Source organism: Thermothielavioides terrestris, chromosome 3 (genome assembly GCF_000226115.1).
Source record: "Thermothielavioides terrestris NRRL 8126 chromosome 3, complete sequence".
Lineage (NCBI taxonomy): Eukaryota > Fungi > Ascomycota > Sordariomycetes > Sordariales > Chaetomiaceae > Thermothielavioides > Thermothielavioides terrestris.
The window spans coordinates 1,773,456-1,799,079 of record NC_016459.1 but is presented as its reverse complement, the minus strand read 5'-3'; the positions used below and the strand labels follow the sequence as shown (position 1 = coordinate 1,799,079).

The following is a 25,624-nucleotide window of genomic DNA, read 5'->3' as shown; positions in this document are numbered from 1 at the left end:
TTTCTTTAGGTCTACTTAGACGCCTTCGGTACTAACGATAAACCTAAGGAACTTAGTTTTAGTAGTATAGAATTTATATTTCTTAATGTCTATCTTAAGCCTTACTTTATACAACTTCTAGAGGATAAGTCGTATATACTTATAGTGTTTTTCCTTGTTTTAAAAGTAGATAATTAGGTTATCGATATAGACAATTATAAATATATCAAAGTACTTAAAGAACTAGGAATTAACAAATCGCTAAAAGGTAGTAGGTCTATTATAGAGGTTAAACAGTAGGACCTTATAGTAGAATTAGCTATAGTTGGTTTAGAAGGTTGTTAGGTCTTTACTTCTAGAGGCAAGTTAGATCTAGTAGAAGGTTTACTAAATATTAATCTTAATAAAGATTTTAGCATTTCTTAGTTGTTATAAAGTTTCATTAATATAGGGTAGTAGGTAATAGTCCTTGACAATAACCTTATTTAGAGCTTAGTAGTCAATGTAGAACCTCTAGGTCCTATCTCCTTTGATAGCGAAAAGCATAGGAGAGCTATATAAGGCGGTACTCAGCTTAATAAAACCCTTCTATAGGTTCTTAACTAAGTACTTTTTTATAGTCTCTAGCTAGTCGAGGGTATAAGAGTATAGGGGGCTTACTCGCTAAGGTAGCAGTCTAGTAAGTTTAATCTTATAGTTGTATTTATGCTTTAAAGGTATTTTATTAGATTCTTTCTTTAAAAATATTATTATTATTAATCTTACACCGAAGAGGCACTTAGCGCCTCGCCACTAAGGGCAAGCGGTCCCTCCACCTTTATATACACCACTCACGCGCAGCGCCCGCGCTGCGTTCCCGCTACGCAGGGCGGGCTCTTTAAAAATATATTAGTAAATTCAATAAAGTAAAGGTGTTTTATAATCGCTTTTTCGATTTAAATTTAGACCTTTTCGTCTTTATTGTTAAGAAGTTTATTAATCTTCTTAGCTTTAATAGCTTAGTTGATCTAGGCGATTATAATAAATCCTAGTATAGAATTTCCTTATTAGTTTCCTTTAAAGAACATTTTATTAAAGGCTATAATAGAGATAACTATAGCTTTAATTAGGTCTTTAAGAATCTATAGTCGCTTGCCCTCTTTTACCTAGGAGGCGGCCTATTCCTCCTTTTCTTTAGGTATTATAGGTCGAGTATAGGTCCTTAGGGGAATAAATTCCTCGTCTCTCAATGCTTGGTCTATCTTCTAAAGGCTATTATCCTATACGCCTCTAAATAATATTTTCTAAGGGGGTTTTTTAGGGAGTTTAGTAAGATTACGCCTATTAGTATATATTTTAAAGACTTTAAGTTATACCAATTAATATAATCTTAGGCTTGCCTTAGGTTATATTAATTGATATATTCTTAGATCTTTAGTAGACTATACCAATTAGTAGAATTTATTAAATATAGGTTTAAAGAGTGACTCCCTATACTTTAGTATTTATAGTTGCTACTAAGCCTTCTAACGCTAGTCTTAACACTTTATTGCTTAGTCTCTCTACTTAGTATCCTTCTAGTGTTTAGGGTTTAATGCCTTAGAAACAAGGGAGTTATAAAGAATCTTAAAGATATAACTCTATTCTAGATTATATAGTTTATCTTTAAGCTAGATTAAACGATATCGATAAGTATTTAGTAGAATATTATAGTAAACGAGCTATTGTTGGCCTAGCAATAGCTAATACTCCTTCTCTATATTAAGAGCTAGAAATAGAATGTCCTTCTATATTCTTTTATCGATTTAAAGGTCGAATCTTAGGATTAAGTCGATAGGGTCTATAAATTAGCTTTAAAAGTCCTTTATAGAGATTGGAGTCTCGAGCCGTGTCCCTCTAATATTAAGTTTCTTAGCGATTTACTTTATATAAGTTCGATTAAGGAAGGTATAACTGTTTGCTCTAGAGTCAATAAGTATAGTAATAGTAATGCTAGTTCTATTAATAGCTAATATATAAAGGAAAGAGAGGTTTCGACTGTCTATTAGCTACTAAAGGTTTACCTAGGTAACTATTAACCTAATATCTAGCTCTAAACTAGAGTCTACTTTCCCTAGGGCTTTTAGTTTTCTAATTCGATAGTCTTAGTTTTATTTTCTTTAACTAAGTTTATTATCTTCTCTAGGTCTACCTTTATCTTTTTAATTATAGCTATAATATATTTTAAGTACTATACCTTTATATAACTAGTCTTTTAGTAATAGAAGTATTTGCTCTCCTCTTTTAGAGTATTACGCTCCTTCTAAAGAGCTTAAGAGATCCTAATTTAGCTTTGCCTCTATTGGAGCTATCTAGCTAAGGAGTCTTTTCTTTCTTCTTTATAGGAGCTAATTCTCTATTTAGTTGTCTAGATCCTAGTAAATTGGATTTTCTATCCTTTCGATCCTTCTTAGCTATCTCCTAAAGTAAAGAGAACTAGTAACTAAGGCAAGTAAAGTCGTTAAAGCTAATATTTAGATCAACTAGATCTTTTACTATTTAGAAACGTAGGCTCTAAGAAAGTCGAATATAGAATTCTTCTTTCTATTTGTCCTTATATTTCTTAGACTTAGTAGTAAGGTAGATAAACTTAGTAAAGAACTTATAGTAGAGTGTAGATCCTATCTTTAGGATTATAAAATTGTTCTTTATATAGTGGAGCTTAGTAGGATCAATATAAAATTCGTCTAGGAAGTCGAACAACTTATTAAAATTAGTGATCGACTCTGCTATATCCTCTTTAAAGTAGGGTACTAGAGCCTCTATTGCTTTGCTACCGATAAAGGACACTATATATCCGAATTTTAAATACTTTATTAGAAACAATTTATAGTTCCCTTTAATCTTCTGAAATATAGCTACCTTCTATACTAAATACTTTAGGCCTTTGCTATTAGTAAACTTTATAGGGTTAGTAATCTTTATAATTTTTATATAAATCGTAGGTTTAAAAGTCTTTTTAGTCGTTAAGATTAGACAATTAGGATTATATAACTCTAAGTACAACTTAGTTTATATTAGTTCAGTTTAGATTAAGAGTATAGTTTAGCCCTATAGATCGACTATATTAGTAATCTTCTTAAAGAGCTTTATCCTCTCGTCTTCTAGTACTATTTTATTATATAAGAGTGCTTCGACTTAAGTATATAAAGTAGAAAGTTCTTTAGGGTTAGGGATATTACCTTGTTCTTACTTAAACTACTAAACTCTTATAAGTAGTATTGCTATCGAATTGGCTAGTACGTTATAGGTGACTCGTAGAGCTATAGCCTATCTAATTGCTATATTGTACTATATAATGATCGATTAAATTATTTTAATAAGATCGTCGCCTTACAACTAATCGACCTATTTAGTACTTAACAGCTAGATCTCCTTAGGAGCAATTGGTTTGTTATCCTAAAGGAAATAGGTAATAGCGATATATTTATTTTTAAATCTTAGATAGCATTTAATTAAATTTGTCTCCTATTCTTTAGCTAAATACTTAATTTAGCTAATTTAATTAAAAAACTTAGAAATAGGATTTATAAGTTTATATTCTTTAATTAAGTTGGCAGTTATCTAGGTTTAAAAGTTAAATAGAGTTAAATCGCTAATCTTCGATTAAATTTAGGTACTTTAGTTACCTCCTACATTGAACTTATAGAGGTCTACTAGATTAATCTTCTAGATATTCTAGTCCTATTCGGTAGGCCTAGAAGTATAATCTATATTCTCTATCTTATAAGCTATTATTGGAATTGTACCTCTTTTAGGACTTTTTCTATCGATCAATATAGTTAAATCGCCTTAACGGGGTGATCGTACTACTTATCGCTAGTCGATCAGAGGTTGCTTTGCTATCGGCAACCTATTATATATTTGATGGTTTGTCCTTAGTGCTAATTAGTTCTTAGCTAACCTATTGCACTATATTGTTAGTAAGTCGAAGGTTCTATCAGAGATTCGAGTTCCCTAGCCAACTAAACTAGTCTTGTTAGGAAAACTATATTAGATATTATATTACCTTCGTAGGCCTATAGTAGTAAGACTTGAAGTAATATTACAGTAAAGTAAAACAAGTGTTAGATAACTTATAGCTAAATTGATCTTCGATTAACAAAGACTTTAAGTCTAAGGAAAGAGAGGAAAACTATTAATATATAGGTAGAAAACTATACTAAAATACCTTAGGTAGTATATATTATTATTATTATTATTATTAATTTTACACCGAAGAGGCACTTAGTGCTTCGCTACTAAGGGTAAGCGGTCCTTCCACCTCTATATATACCACTTATATATAGCGCCTACACTACGTTCCTACTATGTAGAGCGGGCCTCCCCAATTCCTTCTCTCTAACTCGCTAGAACTCACCTTTCTAGCCTAGTAGCGATAGAGATATAGTAGCCTATATAGCCCATTGTACGCCACTTACATATATGATATGCTCCTAGTGTAGATGCTATAGCCGCTAGGCGTACTATATACTTGCGAGGAGTAGCTAAAGGCCGACCTTCCTACGCCTTTTTCTCCTCTTCTTATACCTTTCGCCTATGCCTAAGTTCTTGTAGCTAGTCGCTAGAGGCTCCTCTACTATACTGTCCTAGCTGCTACGCTCCTACTATGTACCTATAGCGCTTTCTACTGCTCCCCTATATCCTACTTCGCCTTCGACGTTTAGTTTAAACGCTAGCCAATACTCCTATAGTCGCCTAGTATATATTAGCTATCCTATAATCCTTTAGGCGCCTCTCCTATTCCTAAGTAGTGTAAGTAGCGTATATCGGTCTTAGATATAGGGCCTTCCTATAGCAACTATAAGGTCTTTATAATATATTATAAAGTAGACAACGGTCTTAGGTACCTCGCTATAATAGTAGAGTAGCGTAGGCGTATCTAGTACCCTCTTCTAGAATAGGAACTGCCTAAGGCCAATAGCTCTAATATACGCCTATATAAGAAGGGAGCTTTATACTTTACTAAGATCTTTATATATCTATAGTACCTAGGTAAGAGGCTCTAAGTTATATAGGTCTACTATTTCCCTATAGTACGCTCTTTCTAGTCTTCTAGCGTCTATATAGTATATCTATATCTCTCTATATACCTTCTACTCCTCTACTATAGCCACGTCTATATCGGTATATAGCTATAGCTCCTAGGGTCTTTAACCGTTGTCCTCGTCGCTCTCGTCCTATATCTCTACTACTATTGCTAGGCGGTATACAAGGAGCTAGTCCTTAGTCTATAGTTGCCTCTACTTTATAGGAGACTCTTTTGTAGCTAGTCTTGTCGCTAGGGTATAGTATATATAGCGATACTTCTTCAACCTTGACGCTACCTTCGTATAGACATTGTATAGAAGCTACGTAAGCCTGGTTTTCTAGAGCCTCTGTTCGGTATACGCTACCTAGTAGTTGAGGTATAGGTCGATAGGGGGTATTTAGATCTTACTTTCTAGGTTATAGCCTAGCGTAGCCTTATATATACTAGCAACTACCTAGAGGTAGCCCAACTACATTGTATTAAAGCTATATACAATCTTATAAGAGGTCCCTCCGACTAGCGTTAGAATATACTATGCTACTACCCTATATAAAAGGACGCTCCTAATAACCTTTGTATAGATCTCCTAGGCTTATACGATATATACCCTATACGTCTTCGCTATAAGTCTTATAAGGGTAAATTTCTATATAGCTATCTTAGCTTCGACTACCTTCTTATACGTTCGAAACAAGAGCTTATAGTCTAGCTATATATTTAGGAACCTCGCTAACTCTATAGATATGAGCCTTAGCTAACCTTCGCCGAGGATATTAACGACCTCTATACGTAGCTACTACACCCTTGTAAAGTGGATAAGCTCGCTCTTCGCTAGTTCGAACTATATCCCTCGTTCTATAGCCTATTTCTTATACTTAGTAAACCCTCTCTCTAATATACAATAGTATACTAGTATATCCTATCCAAATGTAAAAAGGTTAGTATCATCTATATACTCAACCGTTAGGAGCCTAGTATACGTCTTAAAGGTATAGAATAGAGGGGTAATAAAGAGGATAAATAGCGCTAGCGATAGTAGCGAACCTTATAGCGTACCTTACTATAGGGTTATCGGCTCAACTATAATCCTATCGAACTGAAGGTGTACTATACAATCTTCGAAGTAGCTCTTTAGGAGTATAATTAGCTTCCTCTCGAAGCCTAGCTCCTAAAGCGTATATAGTAGCTAGACCTAGTCGACCCGGTCGAAGGCGCCTTTTAAATCTAGTTGCAATAGCGAAGCGTAGGTACTACGTACCTATACTGTCTTCACTATATTAGTCACTACCTAGATTGCTACTTCTATAGACCTATACTACTAGAAGCCTATCTACATCTCTAGGAGCAGCTTATACACCTTAGCTATATATATTACTTAGTCTATAATAGCTACCTCGATAATCTTACCTACTATACTAAGCAGTGATATTGGGCGATACGCCTCTATCTCCGTCAGCTGTTCTAAAGACTTCCCTAGCTTCCTAAGGACGACCACCTATATAGTATAGAATCTATATAGGAAGTGCTCTAGCTTAAAACAGGCGTATATAATCGCTATAAGCACCTCTAATAGCTTACTCTCCTTATTATAGGCCTTAAAGAACTTATTAATAAGGAGGTCTTTACTAAATACCTTATTTAATTCTATATAGCTTATAATCTCTATAATTTCAATATTATAGACCTCCTAGTTGATAGGTACAATGTTGCGAAAGGACCCCTTAGGCTAGTCTTAGTCGAGGATACTATTGTACTATGCCTATAGTATAGGAAAGAAGCGCTTTGCTAGCGCTTTAACCTTCTAGGCATATATCATTGCGCTCTAAGGCTTATTAGGCCCTAGCTAGAATGCTAACAACGTTAGAGGTTCAAGGCGTTAATAGCTTCGAAGTTGTACCTACCTCTCGATATCCTATATTAGCTTCTACTCTTTCGACGCTCTAGTAAATGAGTAATGCCAATATAGCGTCTACGACCGTGTAGTATAGTACTCGAACTACTATATTGCCTCGTAGTAGTACGCTTAGGAGCTCGCTATATAGCTCGATCGCTAAATGCGCTTAGCCCTTCTTACTTTCTATATCGCCTTATTAACCTCGAGGTTCTACTATAGTATATAGGATCCCTAATTAAGCTTCTAGTGTAGTGCTACTATGTCTACAATACTAGTTAGCTTATATATTAGGGTATCTACTATATCTTCGAGCTACTCTACTATATTGACCTCCCCTAGTAGAGTAAGGAACTACGTCTTAGCCTTATACCTCTTATAGTCTAGTAGCGCCTAGCTATAGCCTAGCGGTATAGCGGCTCTACTGCTATTCCCCCTTAGTAGTACTTTAGCTATCTAGGGTATATAGTCTAAGCCTACTAAGTCGAACGGCCCTAGCTACTAAGCACCACTGCCCTACGTTGCCTAGATATAGTCGATTGTACTGTCTCTATTGCCCTATCGAACCTAGGTAGGTATACTACAAGGTATATAAAGCTTAAGCTCCTATTCTACTATAATCTAGATTAGGAGATCTATACGAAGGTTATTAGGAGTGTCCTTTCATATAGGGCTATAGCGTAGTACACCTTAACGCCAGTTAGAGGGACCCCCTATAGGATTGTATATAGCTTTAGCGCAATGTAGTTAGGCTGCCTCTAGGTAGTTACTAGTATATACAAGGCTACGTTGGTCTACAACCTTAAGAGCGAGATCTAGGTACCCCCTATCGACCTATACCTCAACCGCTAAGTGGTATATACTAAGCAAAGGCTCTAAGGGATAGGGCTTACATAGCTCCTACGCAATATATATACGAAGGTGGCGTCGAAGCTAAAGAGAAGGCGCTATACACGTTGTGCCCTAGAGGCGAGGCTAGCCATAGAGGTGTCCTCTATAGAGCGGAGGCAGGTATAGGCAAAGGAGTAGTTCCTCTCATATCGCCTTACAGTAGCAGAAGAAGCGTAGAGCAAAAGTAGCGAAGACGATAAATAGGGGCTATAGGAGCCTTAGCTCTATACCAACGTAGATACGGTTATAGTAGAAGAATAGAAGGTATATAGAGAGCTATAGATACGCTATATAGATGTAAAGAGGCTAGAGAGAACACGCTATAGGGAAGTAGCTAATCTATATAGCTTAGAGCCCCTCACCTAGATATTATAGGTATACAAGGACCTTAGCAAGGCGTAGAGCTCCCTCCTTACGTAGGTACGTATAGGAGCCATTGGCCTAAGGCAGTTCCTGTTCCAAAAAGGTGTACCGGATACGCCTACGCCGCTATATCGCTATAGCGAGGCGCTTAAGACTATCGCCCACCTTGTAATATACTATAACGATCTAGCAGTTGCTATAGGAAGGCCTAGAGTCTAGGACTAGTATATACTACTCGCACTGCTTAGGAGTAAGAAGGGCGTCTAGGTGCTTACTAGGTGGCTAATATGTACTAGGCGTCTATAGGAGTACTAGCTAGCGCTTGAGCTAAATGTCGAAGGCGAAGTAGGATACGAAAGAGTAGTAGGAGGCTCTATAGGTGTGTAGTTAGCGCGTAGTAGCTAGGGCGGTGTAGTAGAGGAGCCTCTAGCGAATAGCCTTAAGGGAGATAGCGTAGGCAGGAGGCGTAGAAGGAAGAAGAGGCGTAGGAAGGTTGGCCTCTAGCCGCTCCCCTTACGTATATAGCGCGTTTAGCGACTAAGGCGCTCGTACTAAGGGCGTATCGTATAAGCAAATAGCGTGCAATAGGCTATGTAGGCCGCTATATCTCTGTCGCTACTAAGCTAGAAAGGCGAGTTCTAGCGAGTTAGAAAGAGGAAATTAAAGAGGCCTACCCTACGTAGTAGGAACGTAGCGTAGGCGCTATATATAAGTGGTGTATATAGAGGTAGAGGAACCACTTGCCCTTAGTAGCAAAGCGCTAAGTGCTCCTTCGGTGTTTAATGACGAAGAAGATAGGCTTAGCCTACTTAAATATATGTGATTAGAGGGCTAGACCCCCTAGCAACGAATGTAATGTACTAAAACAAATAGAAAAACTAGGTCCCTATGTCTAAGAGGTTTATTACCCTAATTCAATAAGACGTATAGTTCTATTTTATTAATTTTTAGAACTACTATAATAATTAATAGGGATAGTTGAGAGTATTAGTATTCAATTGTTAGAGGTGAAATTCTTAGATTTATTAAAGACTAACTATTGTAAAAGCATTTGCTAAGGATATTTTCATTAATTAAGAACGAAAGTTAAGGGATTAAAGACGATTAGATACCATTGTAGTCTTAACTATAAACTATACTAATTAGGGATTGGATAGCGTTATTTTTTAACTTGTTTAGCACTTTACAATAAATTAAAATGTTTAGGCTCCTAGGGGAGTATAGTCGCAAGGCTGAAACTTAAAGAAATTGACAGAAGGGCACCACTAGGGGTGGAGCCTATAGCTTAATTTAACTCAAAGATAGGGAAGCTCTCTAAGAGCCTATACTATTGCTTATTTCTCTTAAGTTAGTAGACTAACTTTTAAGACCTATAGCTTTAATTATAAGTTGAAGCCTGCTTACTTACAAATACTCTTCTTTCTTAGAGCGGTTATGCTCTTAGATACTTACACATGGCCCTACCCCATCTGACACCGCCCTTGTACACCCACATGCCTGGCGCGTTCCCGGCTTTGAGTCCCTCAATGGCATTGGCAAGCTGTGGGCCCAGGCCTTCGGCCTTGATGTCAGCAAGCGGGTATAGAAGCGTCTTGAAGCTAAAGAGGATTGCTCCGGTTTCAGGGAGCCGCGTCAGAGTCTGCTGCTCAACTCGGAACCTAGCCTCTTGGACATCTATGCTCGCCTCTTCCTCGACAACATCCTCATCAAGGACATGGTTCCCATTAGGCGCATAGAGCTGCGAATGCGTCTGGATCGCCCACTGAGACAGCCTATCAGATTAGCAGCCTCGCATCACACAGTCAAGTTTGCATTACGCTAGGAAAAAAAAAAAAGGAAAAAAGAAACGCACATTCATCCTCTTCACCGGGCTGCCCACCTCTAGCCGTCTAAAGTACCGCTCCATGCTGGGCCCAATCTTCTCGTACGCTGGCACCGGTGCGTGGATCTCAGCGAGGCGCCTGCCCAGCTTGGCGGCGGGCGCGAAACCGGACGGGTGGCAGCAGACGAAGGCCACGGCACGGTGCTCGTCGCCATCGCGCAGCAGCAGGAACATGTCGTCCTCGACTGTCTCGCCGAGGAGGCGCAGCATCTCGAGCGGGTCCCGGGGGGGCGGGTGCAGAGGCGAGTCGACGTGGGTCACTTTGTTGCGGAAGACCGTGGTGGTGGTGGCGGTCGCGGTGTCTGTGCTCGTGATGAGCTCGAACATGGTAGGGTATCTGGCAGGGAGATAGGTGCCAAGGAGGTAGGAGTAGAGCTCGGCGACGGGAGCGTGGCCCGACGGGATGGCGCCGTGGACTGCGGAAGTGTGCTCGGCTATCAAAGCACGCCGGGCCGTGACGCGGTCGAGGTAGTTGCTGTCCATGACGATGAGGTCTGAGGGGTTGCTGTTTTGGATCGCTGTCGGGGAGGGTTAGCTGCGGTCTTGCGTTCTCGGTCAACTGCTCGGTATGAGAGACATACCCATTGTGATGTTGTACGTCGGTTTGAACGGCCTTAGCTTCATTGGCGGTGTGATTTTCCAGTCGAAGTCTGGGAGAGGCTCGATCGCCGGCGCCTTCGGCGCGGGTGCCGGTCTGCTCTCAAGAACCGCAGACACTTGAGAGTCGGCGTAGTCGGAAGTCTTTGAGGGCATTTGGCGAAGACGACTCGACACTTGGCGATGCCGGTGAGCAAATGCCAAAAGCACTACCACTCCCAGCACGAACACAAGAAGAAACGCCATCGCAACGAGCGGAGAGTAGCTAGATGATTATTTCTTAGAATCACAGGTTCCCGGCTTAGAAGAGGAGAGTGTCAGCCGGGAGAGACGTAGGAGACTGGCTGCTTATATGAAAACAAAACTTGAGAGCTTATCCTTGGGGCGTGATCATTGTCTCCGCTTTCTTGTCGAAGTCTATCACTAGTGCAACTAATTCTCCTCGCAGGCTATCCAAATATGGAATGCCGATTGCTCTCAATGAATCAGGAGCTGGCACCCCGCATCCAATGGGACTAACTAAGGCCAATCATTGTCCAAGGGGGTTTGCGGCTATCCTCGGGGTCCCTTTCTACCTAACTTCCGCAGATACATTGATGTAGGTACCTTGTCTACTCTCACATTCACTGTTCACTCGAGCATCCATTCTCTCTCAGTTCTCCACTTCCACCTCAGTCGTCGCCACCACCACAATGACCCGAAAAGAGCTCCTCTGGTCTTCGTCAACCGACGACCTCACGCAGCTCGACCCGACCCCGGCCTACGAGGAGTTTGTCCCCGCCCCCGCTTCTGGAAACTCGGTCTTGGCCACCCCCCGGGCACCGCAACCGCAGCCGCCTCCGGCGCTGCACATCCTGGCCGCCACCTGGGGCGGCGTGACGGTCACGCCCGAGTTGCGCGCCCTCGCGCGCGCCAGCCCCGACCCGGCCCGGCTCACGCTCGACCTGCGCTCGCTGCACCGCGTGCTGGCGCCCGACCCGGCGCCGGGCACGCTCAAGGTGCTGACCGTGCTGTACCGCTTTGGCGGCGGACCCGACGATGGCCCAGCGGATGTTGGGAGCGGGAGCGGGAGCGGGAGCGGGGCCGGGCCGCCGGACGGGTCCGCGGGGCTGCGGCTGCTGTGCGTGCCCGAGGGCGGCGGCGTGGGGGGCGGCACCGTGACGCTTAGCCGGTTCGCCACGGGCGAGCAGATGCGCGCGCAGCTGGGGCAGCGCAGGAACGTGCTCGGTGTGCATGTCCGGCTGGAGGAGGAGGGCCCGGCGTGGCGTGCCGGGCCCGAGGGGCAGGTGGAGATCCTGGCGGTTTTGTATGGCCCGCAGCGGATCAAGACGCCGGAGGTGCTGGCTGAGTTGGCTAAGTTTTTCGAAGGCAAGAGGGGCCAGATTCGCACGACGAATGCCTTCTTCCGCACGGATCCGTGGCCGTACAAGCGCAAGACGTGGTCTGTGTATTTCCGCTTCGTCGGGTCCACGAGGGTGCAGGTGGTGACCGGCTGGGAGGACGGAGCGCTGGAGGTGCCCTGGAACAGGGACTAGGGGGGTGGGGCCTGCCGGTGTTGTGAGGCTGCGCTGTTGGGGATTGCAATGGCGTGTGTTTCGGGTTGTCATGTGTTTACGTGTTTAAGTGCTCTATCGTAGCGGTATATCCTTTCTATAGACATTCTCCTCCTTGACACATGGACGGCTAGAGGACACTATTTAGCTTCATTTCTCACGCCTCACGTCAAGCAGCAACCTAGCGAATCCACTCACACATGTCGGACTTGCATATCAACATAGACAAGAGCAAGCGGTCGCAACCTCCGCTGCCGTCGTCCTGTGTGTCTCCCTCGATGATGAACCCCTTCCTTTACCTGAACCGTTTGAGCGTGTCCGATCACAGTCTCGAGCACACAGTCTCACGCTCTACCCCTCCACGTACTTCGACCGCCGCGACAGACAATCACCACGAGCGTCCCATCCTCATCCTCGCCCTCTACCAGCGGCAATGGCAGCTGCGACGGCAAGTAGCGAAGGAGAAGGGAAGGCACCTTGGACAGCGAAGGGACGACATTGCAGGGGGGAGGGGCGGCGAGAGAAGGAGGATATCACGCCCAGGTCTCTGGTCTAGACGTAGAACCAAAAAACGGAACGGAAATTGTGCAAGTCCAAAGTTGTGCACGTTCAAGAGAATGCAGGCATATTTCAGTTCATTTCAGCGTGTCATCAATGTCATTGTGATCTAGCAAGGACGCTCCGAAGGCTCTGACGGCCTCCCTCAAGGTGAAAGCCACATTGCCGGAAGCCCAGAAATGATCCGCGCCGGACACCTCGTGGGCACGGAACCTGGAGTCAGGGACGGCCTGCAGACGGGATGCCCAGGCCCGGAGCTTCCGCACGGGCACGAAGCCGTCACGGTCGCCATAGATGGCAAGTGTGGTGTTCTGGGTCAGCTTGGCTTCCGCGTCAGCCGCGGCAGCATGCGCGGGACCCGGTGGCTCCGGAGTTTCGAGGCCAGCAGCCTCTCGGCTACCCTTTGTCGAGAGTCGGGCCCACACCTTTCCCGGGAGGCTTGAGAGTGTGGGGGAAACAGACAGAGTGACAAGGTTTGTAACGATGCCTTGTAGGGGCGAGACCAGCAAGTATGCTGGGCGGAATGCAGTCCATCCTGGAATGGAAAGCAAGTGGGTAGAAGGGGCACCCTCAGGCTCATCATGCTTTCCACCTGCGTTTTGAGATGTTAAACTCTGACCGCTGCAAGACCGGCTGTGTCGCTTTTTCGTCCTTGACAAATATTCTGCAACGCCATGTCGCATTTTGTTCTCGGATTCCGCCGACAGAGAGCGGCGCGTGTCGTGGCTAGTGCGGTTCTCTTCGTCCCCGCCAACGCGCAGGCCGACGTGTCGCCGGGGAGTCGTGGGCGTTGGCCTATCGATGGCGGCGTTCCTTGCGCTGGCAAGGACGGTGTTTTGCATCTCGGCCAGGTGCTGAGCGCGCAGTCGAACCTCGGCGGCCGGCGAGCCGCATTCCGGGGAGATAAACAAAGCGACGATCGCTTCGAAAGACGGGAGCTGGGATGTGATCATGGCGCCGTACGAATAGCCCCCGAGCAACAGGATTGGCGTCGTGGCAGGCACATAATCGGGAGTGGGCGGACGGATGCGAATCGCTGATGGCACATCCCCGGCAGCATCCCCGGCAGCATCACCTCCTTCAAGCGCATGATCGGCGCCGGCACCGGCTGGGCTGAACGGGTCAAGAAAGTGCACGTAGTGGGAGACGAAGCCCACGACCGCCATGTAGTCGCCCCGCTCAGCCTTGGCCGTCCACGAAGTTCTGCCGGCCGAGCCCTGGGCACCTCTAAGCAAAACCGACAGGCAGGGATATCAGCGAGGTGCTGCGAAGCAGCTTTCGGGCGAGCGGCGGACGGGACGGGGCGGGGGACGGTTCGAACCTGAAGTTGAAGGTGCCGACGAGAAAGCCAAGGCGCAACAGAGTACCGGCGACTATGTCGACGATGGGGTCATCGTAGCAGCCGCCGAGCGGGGCGTACGGATGGGCGATGATGGCAGCATGCTTCTGCCACGACGGCGCATTGGGAGGCGCATTGGGAGGCGCATCGGGAGACGCGGCCAGCGCGGGCGGGTGGTAGACTCGGCAGTCGATCGGCAGCCCGTCGTGCAAGCTCGGCACCGTCAAGGTCAGGCTCGGCCTCGGCAGCATTGCCAGGGACATCCTTATGGCCGGCCGTTTGCACAACGCGGTTGGCGGCCGGATCGCAACCCCGAAGGGCAGTAAACGCAACTCGGACGACTCGAGACTTTGGATGCGCCTTCTTTGCTGGAGCCTTGCAGCTTGCCGCCATGTCGGGCCTGATGGGCGACAGTGGGGCGGCGGCGCTAGCCAGATTAAAGGTAGGTAGCCAATCACGTGCGCTGCGTCGTACGCTATTCCATATACAGAACATTAAGCTCAAAGCGTCCAATGGGGAAGTGGCGACCGTAGATTCGGTCGTCCTTAAAGAGGTTCCGCCAAGACTAATTTCCAGCCCCTGTCAACTCCACCCCCCCACTATAACTCGAAGTACTATAGCAGTACCGGCAGGGGCCCTCGCGTATGTTCCGGGGTACTACGCGCTTAAGGGTGGGTAGTAGCGCGCTTACCGCTACTGGCCAGCTACGGGTCATCGCTATATCTACGCTATATTAGTTAAGTTCGTATAGTAGGTGATATAACCTACCTTAGAGCTACCGCTATCTTACTATATAAGAACAGGTCATATATAGAGGCTACAGCTAGGCTAGGGAAGCATAAGACTATATTTAATCCGGGCAAAGCCCGGCTAGCTACTAGGCAATAGCAGAAACGTATTAAAATAAAAGAATTGAACTTAAATATCCGTATCCACCTTACCTTTATCCTCACCTATATCCTTACTACCCTTCTCGCCCTAAATTTCCCTATACTATACTAATTAGCTACTAGCTAGCTACGAAGTAGAGGTATAGTACACTTATAATATTCCGCTCGATATTCTTAAAGTGTCTACGCAACTAGGTTAAGGCTTTAGTATATCGTTTAGCCTCCTCTAGAGTATCTCGAGCTAGCTAGGCTAACTCCTCAGCAGTAGTGGCTAGCCACTCGGCAGCTACGGCCTAGCGCTCTACCGCTAGAGCGACTCTCTCCTCAATACTCTGCTTAGGCTTAGCCCTAGCGAGTAAAAGGTGAGCTATAAAGGCGGCGAAAGCACTAGGCGTAGGTATACCGGCGCTAGCTAGGGGCGGGGCGGCGGTGGTCTCTTTACGTATTATACCTTTTAGTACTAGTTAGTTAGGTATAAGTATAAAGTAGCTATAGAGCTATATAGCTTACGAATAGTTGTAACTAAACGCCTACTCTACGCCTTAAGGTCGGTAGGCAAGGGCTCGTCCTCGTCGACTTCGAAGACTTACTTATACTATTTAATAATCTCTAGCTAAATTACAGAGGATAGCTACTAGTAGCTTATTAGCATTGGACTAGTAGTCGTTCGTTAGTTAATGTTACTTATAAAAATATAGGACTTGGTATAGCCCTACTTAATGTACTCCTAATATATATTACCTAGATCTATATACTAGTTAGCGAATATAAACCTAATACATTAAAAAATACAACACTATATTTACTCTCTTAGAAGTGGTAGGCCTATATATCCCTATTGTAGATATATATAACATAGACCATGTATAGCACTGCCTATACCTTACTATAGTTGGGCTCCTTCTTCTTCTTTTTAGCCTACCCAACGTTAGCTAGCTACTAACTAGTATTTAAATAGCACTCTTTACCAAAGACTTCGTACCCAAGGACCTAGCTAGGCGCTTCCAAAGGTTGTTGGGTATAACTAGCTTAGACTTGCCCTTATTAGCAGGGGTAGCGGGGAGAGCGGGGGCGAGGGCGGGGGCGGGGGCGGGGGTAGCTAGGGGGGCTAGCTACTTACTAGCAACGTTCTTACTACTAGTGCTAGTATTGGTAGTAGTAGTAAGTGTAGAACGTATAAGGCGGGCATAGAAGCGTTGCTACTACTAGCTAGGGGCGGCGAGGGCTAGGGGGGCGGAGGGGGCTAGCTACTTACTAGTAGCGTCCTTGCTACTAGTGCTAGTGTTGATAGTAGTAATGGGCGTAGAATATATAGGGCGGGCGTAGGAGCGTTACTACTGCTAGCTGGGGGCGGTAGGAGGGGTGGCGGCTAGGGCGAAGGAGGCGGCGAGAGCTAGCTACTTACTAGTAGCGCCCTTGTTATTGTTGTTGGTAGTAGTAGTAGTAGTAGTAGTAGTAGTAGTAGCGGGCGCAAAGCATATAGGGCGGGGCCGGAGGCGCTACTGCTACTAGTCGGAGGCGGCGAGAGCGTTGGCGGCGAAGGCCGGAGGGGTAATAGGAGCTAGCTACTTGCTAGTAGCGAGAGCATCGTTGTTAGTAGTAGCGAAGGGGTTATTCTCCTTATATAGCTCTATATCGTTGTATTTGAAGTTGCTATATAACTTAATTAGCTACTACTAATCGCAACACTATTGCTACCACCGCGATTTCGACCGATTTTTCGACTTAACCGACTTATAGAGCGTATAAAAAGTGTAGATTAAAGCTACAATATAGCTAATTAGCTTCTTAGCAATAGCGACAATGGATATAGCTTCAAATCAACTTATATAATAGCAACGTAGGTGTATAGGCGGGCGGCAACGGCTATAGCTACAAGGTTGGAAGAAGGAAAGGAAGAAGAAGTAGGTAAAAGGCTCTAAAGCAGTAGAAAAAGCTGTGGCCTACGTACCTATACAGTTCTTAAAGAATCGAAGGTTTTAATATCAACTATATAGAGTAAATATTATTCATTTTTTAGAATTATCTAACTATAAAGTATCTGGACTAGCAGTAGAATAGTAGCTAGCTAGCACCTCCTCTATACTTATATTCCTTCTTTAGTTTCTCTATAAAGCTGAGCTCAAAGATTAGGATGAAATTTCTATTTATCTACAATTTTATATAGTGTTGAGCCCCCTTTTAGAAACTTCGATCAACTCTATAAAGTTCAGCTATAGAGGGGCTAAGACTTAGACTACTAGCAACACTTACTATATCTTGGCATTGTAGAAACTCCTTTCTAAGCGCGCTAATCGGCTAGGAACTAAGCAACTTACTTACAGTTTAGTAGCTAGCTAGCTACTAATCCTCTGACTTTTAGCCATCAATTATTACGAAGTTCCTTAAAGTTGAAGGCAGTATTAGGGACATAAGGTAGTATAGTCTAGTGGCTAGCTAGCACTCAACTAGAGAACTATATATTGCTACTTATTACTAAGATATAAACGAAGGAATATCTAACCCCTAAACCTATTATAGATCTTCTTAAACCTTGCCTAATAGTTTCTCTAGAATATAGTCGAGATCCTCTTAAGAGCTATATTTTGCCTATACATTATCCTAGATCCTATATATCGTAGTTTATAGCAACTATATCAGCTCCTAGACCTCTAGGAATAGTTACTATATAATAGAGACCTCGTCTAAGCTAGTGAGATCTACTAGTAGTAGAACGACGCTATAGTACATCCCAAACCCCTTCGCTTCTAAGATGCTGACCAGCTATTGGAAGTGCTTTGGCTATAACGAGTTTGTCAACAAGTAATGATGCCAAATATACGAGTAGGGGAGTAACTAGCTCTTAAACTACTTATACCTATAGCAAGGGATGCTAATTAGCTTTGGAATTAGCGTATCCTATAAGAGCTAAGCCACTTAATCCGCCTAGTTGACTACGTTGTAATAGTCTAGGTCACAGTATTCGTCTAGAGCAGCCTACTTAAGTGCAGAGACCTCGGTAGCAATGTCGGTAGTACTCTAGGTACTTAGTCGCGATAGCTAGATAGCTACTATACCGCTTTGCTATTGCCTATTGTTATACTATAGACCAGGGAACTAGTCTAGTATAAAAACGCTATTAAAGTCGAAAGGTTCGTTGATATCGAACTATTTATATACTATCGATAGCTTATACGCGATCAGTGTTTAAGCCTGCTTAGGTAGCCTATTGAAGCCCTAGCCGTCAAACCGCTTTATATATATAGCTAGAAGTATATAATTGAGACTCTTGAACTTAGCCTAGATTGCTCTATTTCGGTAGTCTTATATACAATGATTAAGGTAGATAATTAAATTAGTAAAAGGGAAGATACTAGGCATCTACTACTTCAGTGTAGGCTTAGAGTTCTTAACCTTTGAGTACTATCCTTCGACTACATTTATTATAGTAACCTAGTAGAGTAAGGGGATTAGGTCTTATACCCAATGCGCCTATAGCCGAATATTGTTTAGCCAATTGTTCTTTAAATACTATTTAAGTCTATTAGTACTAATATAAGCAATAGCAGCCTTAATAGACTCTATATAGCCTTTTTCCGAACGACGGCTTAGAAGAGCGGCTCCTATATAGCTAAGGCACTCTTTGTTAATGCTAATCTAACGCTTTAAAGTCTCCTAGCAATACTTTATACAAAGGAGATATTATATATATAGGAGGCTACGCTCATCGTAGCCAAATGCTACCTAAATAGCAAGTTGTTTAGCTATAGAGTTATTGGTAATTATGTATTTTAGGGGCTAGCCCCTATTAGCTACTCCCCTACACTATTCCAACAGTACGCCTAGGTATACTACGATACTATCAGCGGTCTACCTCTCTATAAAGAAGTAAATAGAAGGGAGCTAGTAGCCATTGAAGTTCTAAACTATAATTGTAAATAGGTGCTAACCTCTACGTATAGTCTTGTAAATAGTATCTATAATCGTTAATTAGCTATACTTCTTTAGCGTATCTAATAGGTCTCTATATACGAAGACCAACGTAAAGGAGTTCTTATCGGGGATAGTTAGCGCTTTATACTTATACCAGTCGTTGCAGGATAGTAGCTAGGCAATGGCTTCTATAAATTCTAGCTCCCTAAGGACTTTACAAGACTATACTTTACAATTATCGCGTTTATAGAGCTTAAAAGACCTATATAGGTTGCTAATCTCCTAGGTTGTAATGTACTAGCCGCCTATATAGTAAAGACGTACCCTAGCCTTAGGGGTTTCGATATAGCTACGTAGCTAGTGTTCTACTATACTATCGCTATATCTAAAGGAGAGGAGGTAGGCAATATACTCTAGAATAGTATATAGGCGTTTAACTATCTCAATGTCTTCTATCAAGTAGTTATAGCTATAGCGAATAGCAATGTCAACGGTATCGTCGTCGTATTCAACCTAGTAGAGAATATAGCAGTATAGCTCTATATTCTATAGCGCCCTATTACGTTTACCTTGCCCTTTGGTCTTTTATAGCGTCTTCTAGAGGAGGTAGCGAAATATAGTCTTCTTTTCCTACTGCCTTAGGGCGTCTCTCCGACTATAGAAGTGCGAAACCCAGCGCTATTCGGCTCGCCAAGTTATATATAGAAGGGTAAATATACCTTCTTTAAACTAGCGTTCCCGGATCTCTACGATATTATAAAGAATTGTAAGGCTACTGTTTGGCGCTTCAACCTCTAGTTTAGATACGTAAATTAGGGAAATGTACCTATATCTATGTCTAGAAGCTACTTCCCCTATAGAGGAACTATCATCCTTAGAGGATAGTGAAGAGCTGTCTAGTAGCTAGGCAGAGGCTAGAGCAGAACTAGGAATACCGTTCGATTGTAACGATCGTAGGGTTAGATGCTTAGGAATAGGGAGAAGCTTGGGTTAGGATAGTATTTGCTAAGTAGCTAGATCGAGGTCGAGTTTAGAAGGTAGATGTTCTAGGACTAGAGAGCTCGTTGTAGGCACAGTATTAGCAATTTAACGCTAGTAATTAAATTCGCTATTTGACTAAATGGCACTTATACGTTGAGAGGGACCAAGGGCGCTAATAGGCTATAAATGCTACATCGTCTTATTACTAGCTATATAATACATCGTTTTATTACCAACTATACAAAGCGAGCTAGTCTATAGTAGGATACTAGTCTATAGCTAGATCAATGTTTAGTAACTGCTAATAGGTAGGTAGTAAAACAACTTACTAAACGTATCTTCTAGTTGCTAGCTATACAGTGTATCGTTTTATAGCTAGCTATATAGTACATTGTCTTATTACTAGCTATATAGCGCGTCGTTTTGTTATTAACTATATAAAGCGAGCTAGTCTATAGCTAGATCAATACTTAGCAACTACTAATCAGTAGATAGTAAAACAACTTACCTAGTATATCTTCTAGTTACTAGCCGTATAAAGTAAGCTAGTCTATAGTAGAATACTAGTCTATAGCTAGATCAATATTTAGCAACTACTAATATACGCCGGTAGTAAACTAATCTGAACTTACTAATAGGATCCATTGGATATAGGCTAAATACATAATTCCATAGCGATACAACGTCGTAATATAGGTCTAAGCAGAATAGAGGGTTGGTATAGACGCGGATTGGTTGGGGAAACGTAGGCAGGATATATATAGATACAAACCAGCGGCTAGGTAGCTGCTGACGCGACGTAGGCGTAAGGACCACTGCGTTGAAATTGTTAAGCGGCGGCAAAAGGAGTGACTTCTAAGCGTGGGCGCTATAGTATCTGTGGGGACATCGGAAATTGGTCTTGGCGGGACCTCTTTAAGATCCAGCCGTGGATTCTTGTTGCGACCCCTACAAACGGAAACTGGTCTGTCGTCGAAAAAAACTTGAAACTGGGAGAAAAAGAAGGAAAGGTGGGTTACGTTCCTGAGGTACCGCCATCCTCAACAGATCTTAGGTCGTCAGTTGCGCAGGAGGGCAACGATCTTGGCTTGCAACCACCCTGAGAAAACCCTCTCCTATTTTATCTCGCTCGTCGAGTATGCAAACTGGCACTGAGTCCGAATTCTCTCCGGACTTGGGATCCCACCCACCTATGGTACCTCCCGAGTCTCGTCTGATTCCCGTCAGCAAAACTGAGTCTGACTCGTGAACTCTGTGCAGGTTGATCTCACCAGCAAACGGTTGATCGAGCACCCGTTCTTTCTAGAGCATTCCCTCCTGAATCTTGTGCCACAGCAACTGACTCGGTGGCAATGGGGCATTCCAGTTTGGGGCTTGCCCCTGGGCCGGACCATTCGCTTCCCGATGGATGGAAACCATGCTCTTGCAAGAGCATAATCTTTTCTCGATTTTCACCTCGTCCCGCTGTGTATTCGGAGGATGTACGTGGTCCTACGAGAATGCTGAGCTCGACCATGCGGTCACACTGCTCCTCCACCGTTCGGGAAGCTTGCCTTGAGGACATGCATCGGCAAGTTGACAACATGCCGGTTCTAATGTCGAACAGTGTCAATGGGATGGATCGGAGACTGTCTCGTTGGCCCCCGTTGATGTCATCTTTTGCTGATCACTAACGTTAGCTGCGTCTGCGGTCTGAGGCACAATCGGGGCAGAGCGTAAGGTAATCCGTGATGTGGTACGGATCCGAAGTGGCTGCATTGACGGGTATGCTTGGTGGGCCGGTCCGCTAGACCCCTGCTTTACCCCGCTGATTGCCACGCGCACGTAACCGCCTCGCCTTCCCCACGAATCCTTTGCCCTCTTGATGGTGGGGCTTTCCCCACGAAACGAGACACATTTCCTGTTTGGGTGAGGGCACGGGGTCCATTTCGTCAGGCGCTCTTTCCAGGTGGCTCACAACCACCCGCCGGGGAATTTGGGAGCCGGCCAGGCAGTTTCCACAACCTCCACAACTCTCCACAACCTGCTCAACCGAATTCGATGTCCTGTTCACCACGTGTCTTCTCCCTGATCCTCAGTTTTGTGCCGTAGGCACCTACCACCTTTCGCTTTCGCTGCCTGGTCTGAGAACTGTTAATCATCAATATTGCTCGCACCTCGCTTTGGCGATCCCTGGTTCTCTGACGTGCTCACGGCACCTCGCGAGCCGACGTTGCTACATCATAAAGGGCCTCGGCCTGCCCCGATGCGGTATTGCGCTAATCTCCGGTTCCGAATAACGGCACGCAAGCGCTTGAGCCCGTGATTCCATGATCCCGACCTACGTGTGCAGCATCGAATAGCGCCCATCATCCGGGTTCCTATATGCGACGGAGGTGCCTCGCTTCGATTCCTCTCGCCTCTCTCAGCCAATTTCCGTCATGTCCGAGCTGCTGGTCCACAGCCCTGGTCATGAAATGCGTGGCACGCAGGTCGACTGTGCCGACTTGAGCCCGAGACAACCGCATCTGCTAGACGACCCGGCCAAGTTCAAAAAAAAGAAGAAGCCCAAAAACCATGCGCCCTCCCCGCTATCGTGGATTGTCCGGGTTGCCAGCAATCTGGTCCTGCAGTTGCGAGACGGTCTGTCCGCGTCGGAACGTGAAAACCGGAGGCGGGAGGAGGAGCAGAGGCAGATTCTAGCCGCCCGGATGCAAAATGCAAGGAACTATTCGCAAACCTCACCTGTGTTCTCCTCCGGTCAGCTGCTGACCCCGAGCTTTACACAGGCCACTACGCTGAAAGAGTGGGAAGCAGCAGCCACTCAGCTCGATCGCCTCGAGGGGAACGATGAGTGGAAACTCGACGATTCCAGCGGCGAGTACGAATATCACGCCGATCTTATCCGGGCCAAGCTGAGAGACCTGGACACGGCCCGAAACAATTTCGACATCAGCACCATGATGTACCTGATCAGGACCGGCTTATCTCGCGACGTCGGCGACATGGGCAACATGGGCCTCTACCGCCACTCGTACGTCGGAACAAAGGCTCTGATCGAACGCTACGTCGACTCGGCCATCAAGACCATCGAGTCCGTGGTCGAGAAGAGCATCTACCAGACCGAAATAAGTCCCCGAGACCTGCTGGAGGGTATGGTGTACGCCAGACAGAGCTTTGGTAGGAGCGCCTTGCTCCTGAGCGGGGGTGCCACCTTCGGCATGGCGCACATCGGCGTGATCAAGACGCTTTACGAACAGAACCTGCTTCCGCGCATCATCTCGGGCGCTTCCGCCGGGTCCATCGTCTGCTCCGTTGCGTGCACCCGGAAGGACGACGAATTTCCCGGCTTGATCAAGGCGTTCCCCTTCGGCGACTTGGGCGTGTTCGAGGGCGAGAACGAAAACCTCTCGAGCCATCTGCGCCACCTCCTGACGGAGGGAAGCTGGTCCGACATCTCCAACCTGACGAGGGTGATGCGTGACTGGCTCGGTGACGTCACCTTCCTGGAGGCTTACAACCGGACGCGCCGGATATGCAACATTTGCGTCTCGTCTTCTTCCATCTACGACGTCCCGCGTCTACTCAACTACATCACCGCGCCTAACGTGTTGATTTGGTCTGCCGTTGCCGCTTCCTGCTCCGTCCCCTTCGTTTTTCAGGGCCACCCTCTGCTCATGAAACACCCGGTGACCGGGGCCCACGAGCCGTGGATTCCCACGCCGCAGCAGTTCATCGACGGATCCGTGGACAACGACCTTCCCATGACGCGCCTCGCCGAGATGTTCAACGTCAATCACTTCATCGTCTCGCAGGTTAACCCCCACGTCGTTCCTTTCCTCGCCAAGGACGATCAGCCAGCCCCCGGGAAGCTCCGTCAGAACCGATCCGAGAGCACCAGCGAGAAGCTGCTTTATGCGCTGGCGTCAATGGCCAAGGAGGAGGCGCTCCACAGGTTGCACTTCACAGCCGAGCTGGGCGTCTTTCCGAACCTGCTCACCAAGCTTCTCTCGGTCCTGAGCCAGAACTACTCTGGTGACATCACCATCCTCCCCGAGATCTCCACGTCGGACCTCCGGCTCGTGCTGAAGAACCCGACGCCCGAGTTCATGCTGCGCAGCTGCTTGATAGGCGAGAGGGCGACGTGGCCGAAGCTGAGCCGCATCCGCAACCGGCTCTCGATCGAACTCGCGCTGGACCAGGCAGTACACGCCCTGCGAGCCCGCGTCGTTTTCAGCCGGAGCCAGGTCGAACTCCGCCGAGCGATGGGTGTGTGGAAGCCGGTCGCTTTCAAAATGATTGGCGGCAGGGTGCCCAGCGCCGACTCGAGCGAATTGAACCCGTATGGAGGGTTCCGTGTCGTCCAGCCGCCTGGTTCTGGAGAGGTCACGCCGACAGAAGACCGGCCGTTTGACCGGCGTAGGGGCTCCGGCGCTAGCATACAGCTCGTGGTGGCCAGGCATAGGACCCCGTTCCAGGGCAACGAAGATGAGCAGTCGGACGACGACGAGCGATTGGAGTTGAAGGTGCGGCCACGGAACACGGCCAACCGGCTAGCCGGCAGTGCATTGGAGCCCCGCCTGAGAAGGAACGCCAAGAGCCAGAGCCATATGCGGGACGGAAAATCGGTCGACTTCCACGCTCGAGACGAAACCAGCTCGACCCAAGGCCAGTCTACGAAGTTGCCTTCACAAACCAAAAGAGTTTCTCAAGCAGACAATGTCGTTGCCACCAGAGAACGAGCCGAGATTGCGGCTTCCCCTGCGCGAGGATTTGGGATCATGCTCACCCCAGATGCGGAGGGAGGGACGCAATCTTCAGACGGCGGCTTGCAGAGCGATTCTGATCCTTATGCAGAGGGCGGCAGGCACTCGACTGGTTCGCCGACGAAGGAGCAGCCTTCCAAGCTGCGCTATTCAGAGTCATGAAATGCTTACTTGTGCTTTCTGGGAAGAGGGTATCGTCGTATTTCTTGGGACGATGGCTTGGAAAGACGGGGGTGATACGGGGCGGCGTTGGGGAGACAGCGAGTCGCATTGGCATAGAGCGGCACCTACAAAAGGGGGCGAGAGCAATACAGTCTTGCACAGCGCGGCGGAACGGTTGGGACAGGTCGGCGTATGGGGTAGGAGGATTACCTCGCATGATTTTCTGCTATTGTTCAACCCAGTATGACAGAACATAGCGATGGAGGAGCGAGGCGGCGAGTTCCTTTCAACATCCGATTGGCACCAGTCGTCAAGTATAATATACCACCAGCGTTAACTCGATAGTCTTAGTAAACTATTTGGCCACCGCATGCTTGAGCGAATAGAGATACGCCCTTCGACTGCTTGCCTTGAGCTACTCAGAGTCATGCCTCGATCATTTTGGGTACGACTGACAACAAACTAGGTCCCACAGCCTCGAAAGATGTTCAGATATTGATTCTCTTTGACCCAAGTCCAAAGCTAATCAGTACTGGCCATAATTACATGTGATTAATTACAATTGACGTGTCCCCTAGCAGACGGGAGTAAGCAACTTGCGGTTCCGGTTGTATTTATCCAGACACTCATTACTCGTCCTGGCACGCTCAGCTCAGACGGAGTGCGGAGATGCCTCGGGGTAGACGACCTCGCTACCCCGCTGTTGCTTGCTCCTGTCCTGTTCTGTCTTCTGCATGCGAAGATCTCGCTGCGAGCTGCGATCAAGGGCACCTAGGCATTGCCTCCAAGTCCACCCGGAAACCACTTCGGAAGAACCTTGTACAAAACTGG

The 25,624-nt window shown here is 45.9% G+C and overlaps 4 protein-coding genes across 4 annotated transcripts; 2 read left to right on the top strand and 2 right to left on the bottom strand.

Annotated features, from left to right (window-relative positions):
* Positions 1 to 9,381: 9,381 nt before the first annotated feature.
* On the bottom strand, positions 9,382 to 10,577 carry THITE_2116980 (uncharacterized protein). The gene is made up of 3 exons (XM_003654138.1): positions 10,054 to 10,577; positions 9,583 to 9,936; positions 9,382 to 9,501 (listed from the first exon to the last, which is right to left on the bottom strand). The coding sequence occupies exons 1-2, from the start codon at positions 10,537 to 10,539 to the stop codon at positions 9,607 to 9,609; spliced, it is 816 nt and encodes a 271-aa protein (XP_003654186.1). The 5' UTR covers positions 10,540 to 10,577; the 3' UTR covers positions 9,382 to 9,501; positions 9,583 to 9,606.
* A 903-nt stretch (positions 10,578 to 11,480) lies between these two features.
* On the top strand, positions 11,481 to 12,188 carry THITE_2011158 (uncharacterized protein; the record flags this gene model as incomplete). The annotated part of the gene is made up of 2 exons (XM_003654137.2): positions 11,481 to 11,705; positions 11,787 to 12,188. Coding segments are annotated over 2 exons (627 nt in total), but the record flags the coding sequence as incomplete, so codon positions are not given.
* Positions 12,189 to 12,649: 461 nt separating this feature from the next.
* Positions 12,650 to 14,494, bottom strand: THITE_2116977 (uncharacterized protein). The gene is made up of 2 exons (XM_003654136.1): positions 14,086 to 14,494; positions 12,650 to 13,991 (listed from the first exon to the last, which is right to left on the bottom strand). Exons 1-2 carry the CDS (start codon positions 14,364 to 14,366, stop codon positions 12,842 to 12,844), a joined length of 1,431 nt encoding a protein of 476 aa, XP_003654184.1. The 5' UTR covers positions 14,367 to 14,494; the 3' UTR covers positions 12,650 to 12,841.
* A 7,648-nt stretch (positions 14,495 to 22,142) lies between these two features.
* THITE_2116976 (uncharacterized protein) lies at positions 22,143 to 25,203 on the top strand. The gene is made up of 2 exons (XM_003654135.1): positions 22,143 to 22,585; positions 22,655 to 25,203. The coding sequence occupies exons 1-2, from the start codon at positions 22,307 to 22,309 to the stop codon at positions 24,791 to 24,793; spliced, it is 2,418 nt and encodes an 805-aa protein (XP_003654183.1). The 5' UTR covers positions 22,143 to 22,306; the 3' UTR covers positions 24,794 to 25,203.
* Positions 25,204 to 25,624: the final 421 nt, after the last annotated feature.